This window comes from Zea mays, chromosome 1 (assembly GCF_902167145.1).
Source record: "Zea mays cultivar B73 chromosome 1, Zm-B73-REFERENCE-NAM-5.0, whole genome shotgun sequence".
Lineage (NCBI taxonomy): Eukaryota > Viridiplantae > Streptophyta > Magnoliopsida > Poales > Poaceae > Zea > Zea mays.
Window position 1 is genome coordinate 194,340,997 of NC_050096.1, and position 20,171 is coordinate 194,361,167.

The 20,171-nt window shown below is 45.2% G+C and overlaps 1 protein-coding gene and 1 pseudogene across 2 annotated transcripts; both read right to left on the bottom strand.

The window, feature by feature from the left end:
- Positions 1–9,193: 9,193 nt before the first annotated feature.
- On the bottom strand, positions 9,194–10,627 carry LOC100275230 (uncharacterized). 2 transcript variants are annotated; one of them, XM_008671085.2, is made up of 2 exons: positions 10,127–10,627; positions 9,194–10,004 (listed from the first exon to the last, which is right to left on the bottom strand). In XM_008671085.2, the coding sequence occupies exons 1-2, from the start codon at positions 10,610–10,612 to the stop codon at positions 9,417–9,419; spliced, it is 1,074 nt and encodes a 357-aa protein (XP_008669307.2). In that variant the 5' UTR covers positions 10,613–10,627; the 3' UTR covers positions 9,194–9,416.
- Positions 10,628–18,275: 7,648 nt separating this feature from the next.
- Positions 18,276–19,873, bottom strand: LOC103642322 (uncharacterized; annotated as a pseudogene).
- Positions 19,874–20,171: the final 298 nt, after the last annotated feature.

The window sequence follows — 20,171 nt, forward strand, 5'->3', positions numbered from 1 at the left end:
ACTTGAGCCCCCAGATGCATAAACCTACAAAACAAGTTTAGGCCTTGTTCTTAGGTACCCAAACGGTCTTGGGTCCTTTGACATTAGAAACAAGCACCATGGGTACCCAAACACAAGTCTTTGAGCCCTTGTGTTTGGCCCCAACATATTTGGCAACTACTTTGCTTGTTTTGTTAGTTAAAACATATGAAGCATCAAAAATCTTAAATGAAATAATAGGCTCATTTGATGCAATAGGATTTTTCTTCTTAGGCAATTTGGCATGAGTGGATTGCCTAGAACTAGATGCCTCACTCTTATACATAAAAGCATGATGAGAGCCAGAGTGAGACTTCCTAGAATGAATTCTCCTAATTTTGTGTTCGGGATAACCGGCAGGGTAAAATGTAACCCTCGTTATCCTGAACCATGGGAGCCTTGCCCTTAACAAAGTTAGATAATTTCTTAGGGACATTAAGCTTGACATTGTCTCTCTGTTGGAAGCCAATGCCATCCTTAATGCCAGGGCGTCTCCCACTATAGAGCATAGAGATGGCAATGGTTACCCGCTACCCGAAACCCGGTGGGTTTTTGCTCTATTAGGGTATAGGTTTGGGTCAATTTCTCTACCCATGGGTTTGTTAATGGGTTCAAATGGAAACCCAACGGGTACGTGGGCATGGGTTTGTTCTTCCACTACCCATACCCGCAGACTCATGGGTTTTTAAAACCCGCCTTAAAATTAACATTCCTTATAAATATGTCTCATAATATTACTAATTGAATATGTTCTAATTGAAATAAACTTTATGTAACAAATTTTAGGCTAAAATTAGTTATCACTTGTTTCTTTTTATGCTAGCTTATTAATGTATTGATTGTCATTTACATGATGAATTATTTTTTATGTTGATGTTAGTGGGTATGGGAAACCCGTTGGGTACCCGAAACCCGCATGGGTATGGGTTTGGGCAAAATTTCATACCCGTCATGGGTCTGGGTTTTTTAGCGGGCGTATTTTTCTTCGCAAGTATGGGTTTGAGCAAGTAATACCCAGCGGATTTTTACCCATTGCCATCTGCTTCTAGCAAGTTTAAATTTTTCATTTTCTAAGTCATGCTCATTAATCTTAGCACTAAGTTGAGCTATGTGATCATTTTGATGTTTAATTAAAGCTAGGTGATCATGAATAGCATCAACATTAATATATCTACATCTAGTGCAAATGGTAACATGCTCAATGGTAGATGTAGAGGGTTTGCAAGAATTTAATTCAACAATCTTAGCATGTAAAATTGCATTCTCATCTCTAAGATTGGAAATAAAAATATTGCAAACATTTAAGTCTTTAGCCTTAGCAATTAATTTTTCATCCTCAATTTTAAGGCTAGAGAGTGATGCATTCAACTTGTCAATCTTAGTAATCAAACTAGCATTATCATTTCTAAGACTAACAATTGAATCATCACAAATATCTAACTTCTCAACCTTAGCAATTAATTTTGCATTTTCATTTCTAAGGTTTGAGATAATATCATGGCAAGTGCTTAGATCACTAGTTAATTTTTAACATTTTTCTACTTCCTGAGCATAAGCATTTTTAACCTTAACATGGTTCTTGTTTTCTTTAATAAGGAAATCCTCTTGGCTATCCAAGAGTTCATCCTTCTCATGAATAGCACCTATCAATTCATTTAATTTTTCCTTTTGTTGCATGTTTAGGTTGGCAAAAAGAGCAAGTAAGTTACCCTCATCATCACTAGAGTTATCCTCATCACTAGATGTTGCATATTTAGTGGAGGCTCTAGATTTTACCTTCTTTTTGCCGTCCTTTGCCATGAGGCACTTGTGGCCGACATTGGGGAAGAGAAGGCGCTTGTTGATGGCGATGTTTGTGGCGTCCTCGTCGAAGGAGGAGTCAGTGGAGCTCTCATCGGAGTCCCACTCCCGACAAACATGGGCATCGCCGCCCTTCTTCTTGTAATACTTCTTCTTCTCCTTCCTTCTTCCCTTCTTGTCGTCGCCCCTGTCACTAGAAATAGGACATTTTGCTATAAAGTGATCGGGCTTACCACACTTGTAGCAAACTTTCTTGGAGCGGGGCTTGTAGTCCTTCCCCCTCCTTTGCTTGAGAATTTGGTGAAAGCTTTTGATGATTAAAGCCATCTCCTCATTGTCGAGCTTGGAGGCGTCGATGGGAAGCCTACTTGACGTAGACTCTTCTTTCTTCTCCTCCGTCGCTTTGAATGCGACGGGTTGCACCTTGGGTGTAGAGGTGGCGCCTCGCTTGATTATTTGTTTGGAGCCTTTGATCATGAGTTCAAAGCTCACAAACTTTCCTATCACTTCCTCGGGAGACATTAGTTTATATCTTGGATCACCACGAATTAATTGAACTTGAGTAGGATTAAGAAAAATGAGTGATCTAAGAATAACCTTGACCATCTCATGGTCATCCCATTTAGTGCTCCCGAGGTTGCGCACTTGGTTCACCAAGGTCTTGAGCCGATTGTACATGGCTTATGGCTCCTCCCCTTGGTGAAGCATGAATCGATCGAGCTCCCCCTCGATCGTCTCCCGCTTGGTGATCTTGGTCACCTCATCTCCCTCGTGTGCGGTCTTGAGTACGTACCAAATCTCTTTGGCACTCTTCAACCCTTGCACCTTATTATACTCCTCTCGACTTAGAGAGGCGAGGAGTATAGTAGTGGCTTGAGAGTTGAAGTGCCGGATTTGGGCTACCTCGTCCGAATCATAGCCTTCATCCCCTACGGATGGTTCCTGCGCTCCAAATTCAACAATGTCCCAAATACTAGCGTGGAGTGAGGTTAGATGGTGCCTCATTTTATCACTCCACATACAATAATCTTCACCGTCAAAAACCGGTGGTTTGCCTAGTGAGACGGAAAGTAAAGGAGTGCGTTTGGAAATGCGTGGATAACGTAAGGGGATCTTACTAAACTTCTTGCGCTCATGGCGCTTAGAAGTGACGGACGGCGCGTCGGAGCCGGATGTGGAAGGCGACGAAGAATCGGTCTCGTAGTAGACCACTTTCTTCATTTTCTTCTTTTTGTCGCCACTCCGGTGCGACTTGACGCGGGGAGCTGATTCCTCCCTCTTCTTGTTGCCGGACTCTCCCGATGGAGTTTTCCCATGGCTTGTGGCGGGCTTCTCGACGGTCACCATCTCCTTCTTGGCGTGAGCTCCCGACATAACTTCGAGCGGTTAGGCTCTAATGAAGTACCGGGCTCCGATACCAACTGAAAGTCGCCTAGAGGCGGGGGGTGAATAGGCAAATCTGAAATTTATAAAGTTAAAGCACAACTACAAGCCGGAGTTAGCGTTAGAAATAAAAGCGATTCCGAAAGAGAGGGCGAAAACAAATCACAAGCAAATAAGAGCGGATGACACGGTGATTTGTTTTACCGAGGTTCGGTTCTTGCAAACCTACTCCCCGTTGAGGTGGTCACAAAGACCGAGTCTCTTTCAACCCTTTCCCTTTCTCAAACGGTCACTTAGACCGAGTGAGCTTCCTTCCTTGATTTCCCGGGTCACTTAGACCCCGCAAGGACCACCACACAATTGGTGTCTCTTGCTATGCTTACAAGGCTTTGAGAGTAAGAATGAGAGAAAGAAGAAAGCCAACCAAGCAACAAGAACAACAAAAGAATACAAGCCGATCTTCTCACAAGTCCTAAAAACTAGAGTTGAATTGTGGACTTTGATTTGATCGGAGGCTTTGATTTGTGTCTTGGAGTGTTGTGTATTGCTCTTGTATTGAATGAGGAGTAGTGAATGCTTGGGTGCCTTGAAGAGTGGTGGTTGGGTGTATTTATAGCCCCAACCACCAAAATGGCTGTTGGGGAACTCTGTTGTCGATGGGTGCACCGGACAGTCCGGTGCGCCACCGGACACTGTCCGGTGCGCCAGCCACGTCACCCAACCGTTAGGGTTCGACCGTTGGAGCTTCTGACATGTGGGCCACCGGACAGTCCGGTGGTGCACCGGACAGGTCCTGTTCACTGTCCGGTGCGCCATCTGCGCCTGCTCTGACTTCTGTGCGCGCAGTCCACGCACTGTAGCGTTATCAGCCGACCGTTGAACTCGACCATTGCGCTGGTGACCGTTACTCCGCTTGGCACACCGGACAGTCCGGTGCTACACCTGACAGTCCGGTGAATTATAGCGGAGTGGCTTCCCAAATTTCCGAAGGTGGCAAGTTAGGAGTTGATCTCCCTGGTGCACCGGACAGTCCGGTGCACCAGACCAGGGCAGCCTTCGGTTGTCTTTTGCTCTTTTTATTTGAACCCTTTATTGAACTTTTTATTGGTTTGTGTTGAACCTTTGGCACCTGTAGGACTTATAATCTAGAGCAAACTAGTTAGTCCAATTATTTGTGTTGGGAAATTCAACCACCAAAATCATTTAGGAAAAGGTGTAAGCCTATTTCCCTTTCAACCTCATAGCTCGAGAGGGTGCATTAGAGACACAACATGGATTTCTTGTTTTGGTATACACAGAGTACCAAGACAAAGTAATCATTTGAACATGGACGAAACAAAACTATCTTGCTTGCACATAGGTTAATCATTAAAAACCACATAGCATGACTTACAAAAAGATACATGTTTATCCACATACGCCAAGAGAGTTAATCATGGTGGATATATCAAATGAAAAGCTACCCATTGAATGATTCAAGAGATATAACCTATAGAGCACACAATCATGATTGAGCAAGCATGATTATGATCTTGGAAGTCATGAATCATTAATTGAAATATTTTCAACACAAGCAATCTCAAAAGCATAACTACTCCAAGGATAGGTATAGCACGACAATCCAACTTAAGAGCAATGCTGATTGGAAATAATGCACTTAAGATACACAGGTACCGTCCTTTGGAGAGCAAGTTGCAGAATCTCATTAAAGTCCTTTGCTTGATTCACCAATAATGATTAAGGACCTCTACAACTTATTTAACTCGATATGAACATGGGATTAGTATTGCACAATAATTCAACCTTGGGTCAATAAATAGTCAATAAAATTGACATCTTAAGCATAGAGTTTGAATTAACCATCTTAAGCTCTCCTAGGGTCTCCAGTCCATCTCGAGGCACCTGCATGGTCTAGTTGGAACGGTTTGGTACCCATCTCAGGATGGTCCATAACGTTCATCTAAAAGAGCCTTTGGTACCCAAATAGCAGTTGTGCTAGTTCTAGGTGATCTCATTACTGATCTAGCACAAGTGTATGATTTGGGTCTCCTAAGCAAATAAGATTGAGATAAATTTACTTGCTTAGGAACCTTACCCTTCTTACATACCTTAGGTAGATGACCATTCTCACCACACATGTAGCAGAAGCGTCGCTCAACCAGACATGACACTTGTTGTTTGTCTTTTTTCTTAGTGAGGGTCTTCTTGGAGGGTGCACGTCTTTGATTCTTCATGAGCGGACATGAAGTGATCATATGGTCCTTATCGTTGCATCCAAAACATCTCCTCATTCCTTCATCTTTGTCTTTGTGTGGACAAGACGCAATGAAGTGGCCTAATTCCTTGCACTTGAAGCACCTCCTTTTTCCTCTTCCCTTTTTGCTCTTGGATGACATAGAGAGATGATCAGTGCAAACAACATGACTAATTGAATCTTTACCTTTTTCTTTTTTCATGTTGATTGCTTCACTTATTGCCTTAGGAACTTCTTTCTTGTGGAGTTTGACCCTTGCTGCGGTTTCTCCTTCCTCAAGCTTCTTCACCACGCATTCGTAGATATCTTGAGGAAGTCGAGCATAGCGTCTTCTCCTCAATTGTCTTTGTTTCTTATTCCCAAGCAATTTTCTTTTTGACCCTACAACTTGTTGCTCAATCAAAGATTGGCCTTTCTTGGGGCAGTAGAGGTCAGCACATGATGATATTTTAACTAATTGATCACTTATGTAAGAATGTAGTTCACATGAGTTTAAACTAGTAATTAATACCTCATGAGCAATATCGAGCATGATATGGTCATCAACTAATTCATTATGAGAATAAGACAACATATCATGCTTTTCACTTAGAGCGAGTTTTTCTAAATTTATCATTTCTACTTGACTCTTAAGCATAGAATTTTCAGTTTTAAGTTGAGCAACATCAAATAATACATCATAATTATTTCTTTGCTCAAATAAAACAGATTCATACCGTTGGACCAAATTATCATGAGAGCACTTTAGCTCCTCATGTTCTTTGGTCATCTTCTCCAGGCTGCTGTTGGTTTTAATGAGAGTCTCCTCTAGCTTGAGCAGCATCTCGCCTTGTTCCTTGTTCCTCCTCAACAGCTTAACCAAGAGAACTTTGTCTTCTTTGTTGAGATGGGTGTAGAATCAGCGAATCTCCTCTTCTTCGACATTATCGGTCTCATTTTCCCTGTCATTATTATCAATGGAAGCAATACAAGAACATGTACCTTGTAGTGATGAAGACTCATCCTTGCTATCGTCCTCATATTCCTCCTCATCGTCACTTTCGTCTCCACTATCATCGTTAGCAACAAGACATGTATAACTAGTGGGAGATGAACCTGTCGGTGAGGTAGATCCATCGCTTGGTGTCCATCGTTCTTGTTCTTCTCCCTTGGACAAGTTAGTACCACCAGCAATAGAGGGAGCAGAAGCAGTGCATATGGACTTAAAAAATTTCAACTTAATTTTAGTCCATAGATCATGAGCATCAACAAATAAATCATTATCACTACTCATGATGGCAAAATAAGCACCTCTAGAAAGAGAGTCAACTAAGATGCTGCAAGCATGGTGATTGAGAGATAAACATCTTAGTTCAGCCTTAGAAGGTTTTTTACTAATATCAGAGGGAAAAATACTTCTGCAAAAGATCTGTCTCAAATCAGGATCAATATGCATGAAAGCATTATAAATAGAGACAGACCAAGATTTATAATTAGAACCATCACCTAGAAGAAGTTCTAGAGTTACGTCTTGTGACGACATCGCCATCTCCGGACGGCTAAGCCCACACTGGAGAGGCCTAGCTCCGATACCAATTGAAAGTTCCCTATTCCCGGGAACAAGATCTGGATGTCGCCTAGAGGGGGTGAATAGGCGAATAATAATTATCACTTTAAAACTGGAAATTCTTACTCTACTCGAAGGCTGGATCACAGTGGAATGAAAGACCCTTCGAGTAGGTTGCAGCGAAATTGAAGTTCCTATCTTAAAATACCCTGCACTTCGAAGACAGCTTGTACCACATATAAATAAAGAAGTGCAAGTATAAACAACAAATAAGACAGAGAAACAGCACACAACACAGAGCAGAGCACACAAACACATGGATTTATCCCGAGGTTCGGCCAAGCCTGAAATGCTTGCCTAGTCCTCGTTGGAGTTAGCCACACCTTGGCTTGGAGTCTATTTCAACTCCTTCCTCCGTTTTCTCAGATCTGTTAGTGCGACAGATAGAGCCTTCCACTATGTTGATGTCAGTTACAACGATGCCATGGCTGCTTACAATCTTCTCAATAGCACTCCGATAGAGTAACAATGCGCTCAATATTTTGCTCTAGCTCTCAGCAGCACTTCCACTCTCTCTAAAGGCTTATAACTTCGCCTCTACACAAACTAGAGAGATACACAAGAGAGGGAGAGAGAGAATTGATCTAAATGATGTATGCACTTGTTGGCTGCTCTTGTGTACTTGTTTGAGGCGCCTAGGGGTCCCTTTTATAGCCCCAAAGGGCCTAGGAGTTGTTAGAGCTTCATTTGGAAGCTCCCAGCATTCCCTGGTTGCGGGTGCACCGGACTGTCCGGTGGCGCACCGGACAGTGAACAGTAACAGATCCGATTGACAGTTTCCTTCTCTGGAACAGCTACTCGTTGGTGCACCGGACATGTTACTATTCACTGTCATGTGCACCGGACAGGTCACTATTTACTGTCCTGTGCACCGGACACAACTACTATTCACTGTCCTGTGCACCGGACAGGTCACTATTCACTGGCCTGTGCACCAGACAAAGGTACTATTCACTGTTCTGTGCACCGAACAGTTACTATTCACTGTCCCTGTGCACCAGCCAACAACACACTAAGTGATTTTTCCTCCATTCTTTCTCCGTTTGACTTCAACTTTTGGGAGGATTTTCCTAAGACTTAAACAAACACATTTAGAGTATAATCCAATTGATTTAGTCCTAGAAACTTACATCTTTCTTGTTCTTCTCCTAGCTTTTCTGTTTCTCCTCCAGCAGAGTTCAGAATGGTACTTTCTCTACAGAAAGAGTTAGAGAGCAAACCAAAGCACCAAACTTGTAGTAAGAGGTGTATGCAACATGGTTGAACACTCAAACCTTACATACTTAACCTTTTTCATCGTTTTACCCAATTTGGTTTGTTTGAGGTCGATGTTGGACTCTAAACCATTAAGTCAACTTGACTTGATCTAGATTGGCATATCTGAGCTCCAACTCCCTTGTTCACTTCTCGAGCTTGATCTTGAGCCTTATGACTTACACCACATAACTGTAGATGTTGCCTCATTGATTGTAAGTCATGTCCTTATGTAGTGATCCTTGATGCACCATAACTTTTCTTAACTCGATCAACCTTGACTTTGCAAGTCTTCTTCTTCACCCCTGGCTTTGGGTTCCTGGTCTTCTTAACCTTCTCCCGTGCACTCGGTACCTCGAAGCTCTTCTTGCCTCCATCCTTGACTTGATCGGTTGTCTCTGAGTTACGCACACCGAGTCTCACTTAAGTAGTGTTCATTATCTATAGATAATCCAGTCTTTGGACCATCACACTTGTTCACTTGTGTTGAACCCTGTTTGCTTTGCATTAAGCACATGTTCAACACTTATCACACTTGTTAGTCCTTTAATTGGGTTGTCATCCAAACACCAAAACCCACAAGAGAGCTTTCATACACCTATTTCTCTGAGAACTGTAGGAGATTGAGATGGAAATAAGCTAATTTCCCTCGAAATTATCTTCAATCTCTATGGAGAATGGGTGTTCCAAACTAGCCAATCTGGGTGCTCACAGCATTCAGTTGTATGAGGGACCTTTTCATGTGGACATCTAGCAGAACTGAACCGAAAAACATAGCCTCGACGACGACATCAAAGAAAAACGCACAAAAGTGGCAAAGCATTTTCACAACAAATGCGACTTCTCTGAATATTTTCCATCAACAGCAGCGACATCTCTGAAGATTTTCCATCAGCAGCACGACTGTCATGTCAATATAAAAAAATGCGATATATATTTCCTTACACGGGTTGATAAAAAAAAATTCACCGACCCAACCCACTAGTCAGTTGCAGGAGCACAAACTAGTTATTGTATGTAAAGCGCAGCATATTCCATGCCGATGCCTCTTGTTTTTTTTTTCCAATTCGTTTCTGCATTTGTCCCGTCATCAGTTCATCATCAGACGACTTCCATGCTCTGATCGTCACTGTCGCCATCCATGACGACGGCGGCATTGGCTCCACCGCCGCTGCTGCTCCGGCCATCGTCGGCGTCATCGACCACGTCCATGTTGTAGAGTACAGAGATCATGGCCATGGAGCATACGCAGGGGAACACGGGCCCGGAGATCCAGAGCAGGAGGGGCGCGCCGGCGAAGAAGAGCCGGTTGCCGGCGAGGCTGAGCAGGAAGCCCCTCTCCATGACGTCGGCGACGTATTCGGCCGTGACGCCGGGGAGGTGCAGGTGCGGCGACGGCGAGAGCGCGTTGACCAGGAAGGAGGCCGTGTTGAGCGTGCAGATGGCCAGGCTGTGGCAGAGGAAGGCGAGGAGGAAGACGGCGAGGATGAGCAGGTACTTGAGCGCCATCATGTGCGCGCCGTGCGCGCCGAAGACGGCGTCGCTGAGCGGCTTCTTCACGGCGTAGGTGCTGCTCAGCACGGCCGCCACGCCCGTGCAGAAGAGGATCGACGTCGTGCCCACCAGCGTGGAGGCCATTAGCACGTTCCTGATCGACTGCACTACGATGATCGCCTGCTTCTCGTTGTTCTGCAGTTAACATGAGCCGCCGGGGGGCCGGCGGTTAATGAACGAAAGCATGCGCGCGTACGTTCGTCCGCCATGGACGACGAAGAAAGGAAAGCACGAGCGACGGAGACGGAGCGAGGTACCTTACTTACCTTCATCATGGAGAAGACCCAGATGCGGCGCGCGGCGGCGCTGATGCCGACGGTGGAGCTGAGCGGGCTGCGGCGGACGGCGCGGTACAGCCAGAGGTGGTACACGGCGGGGAAGAGGACGGCGAGCGGGATGAGCACCATGTCCAAGTAGCCGTCCTTCCACGCCGCCATGGCCGCCGCCGACCGCGCGCCACCACACGCAGACACTAGCCTCTCTCTCTCTAAGTAATATATCCCCCCTCTGGCTCTCGACCGGAACGCTCGATCGCAAGCGTCGTCGACGGTGTCGGTCGGATGCGTGTCGCAGCACCGCCAGGTGCGGAGACAATATATAGGCAGCAGTGCAGCAGCCAGGCTGCAGGCGGGGAGGCGCGCGCCGGTCGACTCGAACATGACGACCACCACTGGGAGCCAGCAGGTAGCGCGAAGAGACGAAGACCGCACGGCGCACGCGCGGGAAGGCAGTGTGAAGCACATGCACGTACACTCTATCTGACTCCCATGGTGGAAACTTACTCAAAGGCCACGACGCATAGAAAAAAAAAACCAAGTGACCTAAAAGTTGGTAGAGCTAAAAGCCGGGGCCGGGGGCAGTGGTCTCACACACTGTCTCGATCGACCGGGATGACGAAGCGGCCTGCATGAATCTCATCCACCTCTCAATCTCATGCCCTTTCTGTTCGCTTTTTTTTTCTGGGAAGGTCGTATATATTGCCTCTTTCTTGACAAGGTGCGAGTGCTTCGCCTTAGTCTAATCCCACTAATGCACTACTTAAAGAAAGTGGTGGCTGTTTAATCTTCGGCTGCACTATTGGAAAGAGACAACAAGCGCTGAACTTAATTAGGTGCATCTCATCCTCCTCTCAAGCCGGCTACGCTTACACTACCGCGCGCATCCCCAATAAGCGCTGAACTTAGGCGCCACTAGAATCATCTAATGACCCATCGTTTATTATTTTAGGACAAGGGACAACAACTTTAGATTAATGCAGGTGAGTCGTACGCGAATCACTTCTCATCCCCAATTGGTATTGGGTGACTGATATTAAATACGATAATCTTTCACTTCTCGTTCTGGCGTAAATCGGTACTAAACGTGGGTTTGGTTGGATGTACATAGAGGGATGGAATGAGAGCGGTCACAGTTTTTATAGTGCTTGGACGAGAGTCACGCAGGGGTGAGAAGTGAGATAAACACCAGAATAGTTTTTGGTGGCAACGTGATCCAAAAAAATCACAATACAAGGAAGTTGAGACCCAACAAGTAGGTCCAAGAATATAGTAATAAAAACATACTACATGGAACAACTAATGTCGTCGGCGAACAGAGATCTTCTCTTAGTCGCCGTGCGGTGTCGTCGGCAGACAGAGATCTTCTCTTGGTCGTCGTGCGTATTTCTTGACCAGCCTCCCCTTCGCTAGGCCTGTCTTGTCAGCATATGGGCAAAGGCTCTAGTAAGGGTTGCAGCGTAGACTGGCACACTGACGTGCGTAGGAGCGTGCACAGTCGCATGTGCTGTCACGTTCGATCGGTCACTGTAACATACACATTACCCGACCAAACGACGCTTCATGATGGAGTCTTCCACGCGCGTGGCACAGCGGCCTCGGTAACGTGCGGAGCTCTGAGCGAGCATGTAATGCATGTGGCGTTACCATGCTATAGTACGCCTCAGTAACGTGCGAGGCGGTTACAGAGACCTGTCACAAGCCTGCCAATGCCCTACATTTGGTGAGAGCATGCCTTGGCCGCCTTGCATTTAATGCGAGCTCAGTCCTTGCTTCCATGCGAAGGTTTGCACCATGCGCCTAGTGGCCACATGGCGCCATCAGACCCTGCCTGGATCCAGAGTAGGGCCTAGGGGCATGTTCTGTCCTGGAGCACTAGAGCCCTTATTGGCGACCCAGACCCCATACCGAGGGGGGTCTGGATCCCTACTCAGGGTTTATATACGTGGAGGTCTTGAACCTTCTGGGAGGTCTGAATTGCGTACTTGGGGGTCCAGACCCATTGGCGAAGTCCCTGAGCATACCGCCTCCCTGGACACATGGCAGCACCGGACCTGCCCATAAGGCGAGGATAGGCACCGTTCTGGAATCAGAGTGGTTGGCCATGGTTGGTAGCTCCCAGAGCGTTGCCTAATATGCCCTTGGACGAATCGGAAATGTGTCTCTCACCCGAGACTGGCCTCGAGCGAGTCAGTAATGTGTTTCTCGTCTGAGGCTGGCCTCGGGCGAGTCGCGACCGCGTCTCCTGCCCAGGGTCAGCCTCGGGCGAGTTGTGACTGTGTATTCTGCGTTCCGCCCGAGGTCGGCCTCGGACGAGTCGTGACTGTGTCTCCCGTCCGAGGTTGGCCTTGGGCGAGTCATGACTGTGTCTCGTGGTTGGACTCGAGCGAGTCGTGACTTGGGTCCATCGTTTGGGGTTGGCCTTCCTTAGCACACGATTAGAGATAATCGTGTGGGTACTGTGTTTTGATACAGTAGTAAGGGGTACCCCAGTTATGTGGTACCGATAATATGTTTGGTAGAGCTCCACGAACTTTAGATTCACCAAAACTAGATTCAGATTTCTAAACAGACAGTTTTAGATTGAGCAGCTCTGCATTGGATGGTGGAGCTGCTCCACCAAAACGATGAATCGGTGGTGGATCCACGAGGGACTAGGGGGCTCCAGCCCCCCCACGTCGTCATACATGTAGGAGAGAGGAAAGGAGACGAAGCAAGAAGAGGAGGAAGGAAGAAGAGGGGAAAGAAAGAGGAAGGAAGAAGAAGGTGAAGAGAAAAAAAAAGAGGAAGAATATGAGAAAAAAGAAGATAACTAGCTTCCAGCTCCTCCTTGCCATGGATCCTCGATTCGCCTCTGCGATTAATCCATCCCCAAATTCACAAAATTGGTAGAGCAACTTAGGGAGTGCTCCAATAAATCCAAACTTGGTGGAGTTTACCTACTGTGACATCTATTACCTATAAAAAACAATTTGTTTTATGTTCATCTCGTCGCTCTACGCAATTACCACAACCTCGCCATCGGACAAAGCGACCACGCCACTCTGTCCCGTGCTCGACCATGCCCGCGCCCACTAGGGTCGTGCCACGCCGTGGCCGAACCCAATCATTAGAGCTTGTAGTAGCCACGCCTCTCCGTCCCACGTCCGGCGATGGCCTCACCTAGTCGCGAGAGCCGGTAGAGGCCATGAACTTTTATCCTCTGAGGACACACAAGGTCTAAGAGGAAGAAGAAAGCACCATGTTTTTGTTTTGCTTTTTTCAATATGCATTCATGGGATGTGGGTGGAAGTGTGATAAAAATGGAGGTAGAAATGTACGAAACACTTTGACGAATCTCAACGACGTATCGATGTAAAACCTAGATCTAAATTTAGTATTTACAGCGAACATCACTTTATAACCAAACACTTGGCTCTGTTATTATACTAGACTTGCTCTTATAGATAGCATTCCTTTTAAAAAAATAGAGAAGAAGAAGAAGCCACATTAACATGGCAAAGAGCAAGACAACGTAATGGGCACATTCTAGTTAGCTTTATGGTCAACTTCTGGTTTCTGGCAAAGCAAAGGTATTAGGTAGCTTACTAAGCAGCGCATATAGCCAACCCCAGTGCCCAAATAAGGGTCAGGTGTGCACAAAGTAATAAAAAGAAGAAACAAATTAACAAACAAAACCATCGCATTACCATCACCTTGCACTAGCAGTATGACGGCACCAAGAAACTGGCCATGTTAGAGTCTACATTCAGTAGCGGATAACAAAGCCAGAAACAAGTCTTTACAGTAATTAAACCATACTGGCTTTGTGTGAAAGCACTGGGGATTATACATGTCCAAATGGACCGGCTCCACAGTGGGCCCGTGACCCGGCACGATCGTGGCCCGGCACGAGCATGGCCCGGACCGACTAGAAGCATGCTCGGGCCGGCCCGGTCTGATAGCCGTGCCAGGCTTGGGCTGGCCGTCTGGCCCGCGATGCAGGCACGGACCCGACACAGTTAATTGGTAGGCACGGTAACGACTTGCTTGAGTGACTGATTTTGTAACGGTCAGTTTATTTTTAGTTATAATACTGATGATATGTTATTATATGAGAGCATTCTGAATTGTGATATGTGTTTTATATGTGTATCTGAAATTCTTTGTTTAAGTATGTATCTAAAATTATAAATATAATTAATTAAATCTAAAATAAATTTAAATATTATCTTTAAATTCTGAATTTTAGAGTGCTTTTTTACGGGATCCGGACCGACCCAACACGACAGGCCCGTCGTGCCTCTGGCCCGGCACAGTCCGCGTAAGAATAACTGGGCTAGACTTGGATTGGTGCCCCTCGTGCCGGGCTCAGCCGTGCCTGGGCTGGGCCGGCACGGCACGGCCCGTTGGACATGTATACTGGGGATCGATCGGTCGGAAGAAGAAGAAGAAAAAAATGTGAATTTGTTTTCCTTTTCCAGTGATGTGACCAGAGTCCATTCGTAGGCTGGAGGACGGGCATTTGGCGCACTGGCCGGAAATCTTGGCGAGTTGGCGTGTACGTCGCCGATGACGGGATAATGCTTCCTCCTATTGAGGCTACGAGAAACCATCTAAATTAAATAAGACATCAAGCCACACGTATTTGTATCATTCGGTTAAGTAAAGAAAGACGAGCCACGGACGAACGAGCTATAAAAAATTAAGTCGGACTCTTTTTTAACTTATATTTTTCTAGATTTTTTGTATAAGATAAATATACTACCTCCATTTTTAAATAGTTGTCCACTAATTTATTTTTAAACTAAAACGCGACAAATAAAAAAGAAACAAGAGATTAATGTTTATTCTTGTGCAGCGTCCCAATCCACAAGCACTGTGCCAGTTACTTTTTATCGGAGAGCATGGGATGTTTCTTCAATACTACTAGTAGGGTGCCCGTGCGTTGCTACGGCAGCTTAAAAATTGATACAAAACAGTGATGCAATATAATTACAATCTTTGATTGATGATTTTGTAGCTAACAAACACCACCACCATTAGAAATGACATGTCGATGAACAGACCAAAATCCACCTTTAGCTAAGAAATTTACTTGTGAGAAACCTCTAGTTGCAAATTCCAATTCAGCATAACTAAAGCAGTGAGGAGGCTTTCAGAAATTCAGCTTAGAAAACTTTTCCAATAAAACATATGCTTGCATTACGAGTTTTTCGTGAAAGTTTTCCAAGTGATCTTGAGGACGTTGATCCCTATAGAACAACAATGTTGCACTAAAGCTTCTCTCCCACAACGCTTCTCATGCTTCAAATCCTTGAGCAGCAGCAACATACAATTTAATAAGAAAAAATAAAAATTAGATAATGCATGATGTATTAAAGAAATTACTGATTTAGTAGTTGACCATTACTTGTCCAACACAATCCAGCTTGCATGTGATTTCTTGCACTCAACACCTACAACATCATCAAAAGAGCCGAAAACAAGATTATACCTCACATTAATCTATAGAAACAACAAATTAAGCACACAAGCATACAACAACAATAATAAGATGTAAACGAGCATTAGTCCCAGCTCCAAAGTCTATATCATACACATCAATTTTCTTAACTCTAATAAATCACATTTCTGATCCAACATAGACTTATGTCCACATGTACAGTCTCCAACGAACAACATAAAGCCCCAGAACTTTATGCCTGAAATAGAGAAGTGTGCATATACTTTTAGTTTTCAGGCAACTACTGCAGAACCAGAGAAACATTAACAATTATAGGCAATAAAAATCATGGATTTAGGTGATCATTGTAACTAAAGTGAAAACGATTAGTAATACCAGCAAACGTGCACATGAGCCAAAAACCAGAAATAATACCAAAGCTATGTGACAGGATGATGACAAGTATGATGCTATCGCCTCACCCAGATGATGGGCGTCTTGTGGCTGCCCTAACCGCGACCACCACATTCTCTGCCACCACAGTTGCATTTATCACATACCTGTTTCATTTATGTGCACAAAATATATCTTCATACCAATGTTTTTAAAAATTATTTATACATAGATACTACAAGAGTAAAGCTACAGTAGGTCATATAGCAATAGCACTAACCTCCAAAATTTGAATGGCAGCAGCAATGACGTCCAGGCTTGTGCCATTGCCCTGGAAATGTACAAAACATCATCAGGAACCCACTACTGAAAACAGAATCTACAAGGACGGATCTGGAGATTGCATTTCCACATGATCAAAATATCACATCGACACATCGTACTGTCCCAGTGCTCATGGTGCAAACGTGAATGGTCCAGCACAACCTGAAGTTATCCTTTGAACAGCAACAACCTCCTGTGTGCGTGTCGTCCAGCGAAGAGTTGTCGCCGCAACTGGCCGCCTCCGCTGTGAATACCATCGTCACCACTGTGAAGGACCAGGGGCAGTGCGCCAGCTGCTGGGCCTGGGCGCGGTATCATTTCCTTGCTTGTTTTACAAGATCCATTTTGATGGTGGCCATGTAGTCTTAGCTGAGTGATGGCTTGTTTTTGATAGATCTGATCTGAGTTTGCCATGATGTCGTGCGGCGATCTGTTTATCTGAGTTCGAAGACAGTTATAGGGTGTTTGGTTTCAGGAATGATGTCGTGCTAACCGAGGGGCAGGCGCAACTTTGACGTGACTGGAGCGGGCTGATCGCGGTGGCCGAGGCTTGGGCATTGGTGGTGGGCGGAGGAAAATCTCGCCGGAGCTAAGGAGGGGCATCTGGCCAGCGAGGGTGAGCACGGGGTGAGGTGAGGCGCGCCCGGGGGAGGCTTTAAAGGCGCGGGCAAGCACGACCTAGGGGGAGGGCACGCGGCGGACTTGACCGGACGCTGGGGCGAGCGCGCGCGGGTTGGGCGAACGCCGGCGTGCCAACCAGGGTCGAACACGTGTGCACGTTCATTCTGCCTGAGTTCTGGCGCGTGTGGTCATTCATCCGAGCCTACTCTTACCTTGGTCAGTGCACAAAACCTCTTCTCCTCCCTATAAGCTACCGATCTTGTGTGGGGGTCATAGGATTTGGCCTACTGGTTTCAAAGATTTGGAGCTCTGAAGTCTGGTCTGTCTCCCAGCCCGAGCCCAAGGCAAATCTTCAGTTTTGTCGTGTCTAGGGCTTGCGTCCCAATGCCATCTTCTGGCATGTGACAAAGGGGTTAGTTAGACACGTTTTTGTCAATGGGAGCATTAGGATTAGAGCTAAGTATCAAGATGAACGCGCTCGGTTTTGGTTCAAAGGCTGAAAATTCAGAAATCTGAATTTCAGATTTGCCCAATTGAGCCTCCACTTGAATGGCTTGTTTGGAGTTCTTAATAAACTATAGGTATATGCCCGTGCGTTTCCACGAGGTGAGGAGCAGGTGGAGCGACACCTAGACTACAAATATAATTATTGTTTATCGCTAAACACTAAGTTACGTGTGATCTGGTGGTCTAGGTATATGCCCGTGCGTTGCCACGAGGTGGGGGATCAGGTGAAGCGACACCTAGACTACAAATATAATTATTGTTTATCGCTAAACACTAAGTTACGTGTGATCTGGTGGTTAGCCCCAAATTTCTAGAGCAAAGGGGCGTGAGTTTGAGTGCTCGCTCTGTACTATTTTTTGTGTGCGCTGTGCGGACACTGGCCATGGAGAGTGTGAAACCGTGGTAGCACCAGATGCCCACGTTAGGTTCTTAATAGATTACTAAGTTATGCCCGTGCGTGGCAATGACACAATCATCGCGAGAAGTATTTGTTGTTATGTAAAAACTTTGTTTGCTGGCCAAATAAAAATTAGAAGGGACGAGCTAGTCGTTCAAAGTTCAATAGACAATCTAAAGAAAATGTGAGCAACTTACATTTGTTACTAAAAGAAGCTAGATCAGTATACAGCTCCAGGTTGCTCCAGAACCAAATTATTGGAATGACAGGTCTTCTCAGAGAAGCGTACAACATTAACCATGGACCCGTATCTTAAAACAACAATATTTCCAATCAAATCGAAGTGGCTAAGACGCCTTCACGAGGTCAAAGACAGCGATGAATGGCATCAGACGGACCCTCCACTTCGATGATAACTCTCACCACCTCTCCCTTCCCGTCCTCCATGATGTGAAGCATTTGGCCATCGGGATGTCCCTGATGATCAACGCATAGAGCTTGCTATCGATATGCATCAGGTAGTGGTACTTGGCAGGGATTGGGAAGCTGAGCAAAAACTTCCTCAGCTTGACATGGCAGCTCATTAGCCGAGGATACATACTTCTTCGATAGTGGATCGCCACCCAGAACTCGCCCTTCTGGTCCGTCCTCACATTGTCTGGGAATCCATGCAAGATAGCAAAAATATCCACAATGCCAACCTTCAGACCTTTCAACCACTATCTGCTCAACCTATCTTAGAAGAGCACAAGTATTGAGTACATAGTATCATAAAGCTCAAATAAGAAAGCTTAAATCAAATGTAAGAAAGAGAATGCACACCTGCAACAATATCGTCTAAATGCTTCATTCACTAATCAAAATACAACGTGTTGTACTGAAACTTTCCTCAAATCACAGGGACAGAGCACCAATCGAAGAGGACTGGGACCAACTTGGGTCCTCACAGATATTATTAACCAGTGCAGGGTAGTTGCTTCTAAAACTTAACCCTCTTGTCGTTAATTTGACAAAATGTAAACATAGAGAATCACATCAACTGGCAGCTTGCTAAAATATAATTAGTACATGTTGTTTGATAATCATTGAAGTTGAGAACGACACTCCTGTTCTACCCCTCAAGAAAGAATTACTGGAGTTAATTTTCCCTTGCAACAACTGGGAGATATGAATGGTAAAGAAGAGATGATGAAAAAAGTAGAGTATCTTTGCAACAACTATGATATTATTAACTAATAAGGGTCTCGGACTGTTTCCAAAATCCAAAGTAGTAAGGGTAACCAATACAGCTGAGGAAACACTCTTAAGAACCTCATTAAGGAAGAGGACGAGCTCGCCTTTTGCACAGAATCACAAGGACAGAGGAAGAGCCAAAAAGCCTACCTGCTGGACGTGACCTTCGATCTTATTGCACTCCTTGACAAGAATCTGAATTATCTCAAACTGCAGACACACAACACAACCAAGCCAAAATGTCAGGCACACAGGATGACAACTCATGGCGGGGAACACGGTAAATGTCGCAAGAGCTATTACCTCCGCATCTGGATCTTTTAGTTTGGACATGATTTCATCGAGCAGATGGTGGCAGAACACACACGTGCAGACGTGCTGTCACTTCCCACACCGGAGAGAAGAGCCGTGTCCCTGCACAGGCCATACCGTTTGCAGAACGCTTCCGGTCTGATCTCCGTGATCTTGGCAAACAGGAGAGTCGCATAAGAGTCCATCAGCTCGACACACTGCGGAGATAGGGAAGTTGTTAGAGAAAAACTACAATAAACCCACGTAGTACAACTATTTCATATCAGGCAGCACCTTCCCAGCACGGTATATAGACACATAGTATGGGAATAAAATGTTTATGCATTCAATATCTTGCAACCACAGCAGTGTTTTAGTTTTCTACAATACTACACATCTAGTTATATATAAGAATAATAAAGAAAATATGTTCAACAAGATGATCACCTTCTGTTCAAAGGAGAATGATTGGGAGCAAGCATCATGAAGGAACTCCATGATCCTGTCCTGTGTCTGTTCCTTGCCGAGATAAGTGACCGTGAAGCTCACTAACAAACTAATGCAAGTGTATTCGGATGTGAATCACCACCTAGCAGCCTAGTACAACCTGTAGCTTGCTCATATTTATACAGTTGTAGTTCAGGTCCAATGCAAGCAAGTAGTAGTATGGAGTCCCATGGACACAATAACAAGCTTAAATGCTAGTCTGTCTGTTGCCTTCTATTCTAGCACGTTTCCATGTGAAATTTGTTTCACGTCACCTGGTTCAAAATTTGAGAACCCAAACATAATACTCTTTGATTGATGATTTCAAATGAAAGTGTTACCGGCTAAAA

What these genes read in the sequence shown, in the direction of transcription:
- LOC100275230 (XM_008671085.2), bottom strand. Translation starts at nt 10,612, where the DNA reads ATGTGCTTCACACTGCCTTCCCGCGCGTGCGCCGTGCGGTCTTCGTCT. An exon ending in CCATGATGAAGGTAAGTAAG is followed by an intron (nt 10,005 to 10,126) that starts GTACCTCGCTCC and finishes TGTTAACTGCAG; the next exon opens with AACAACGAGAAGCAGGCGAT.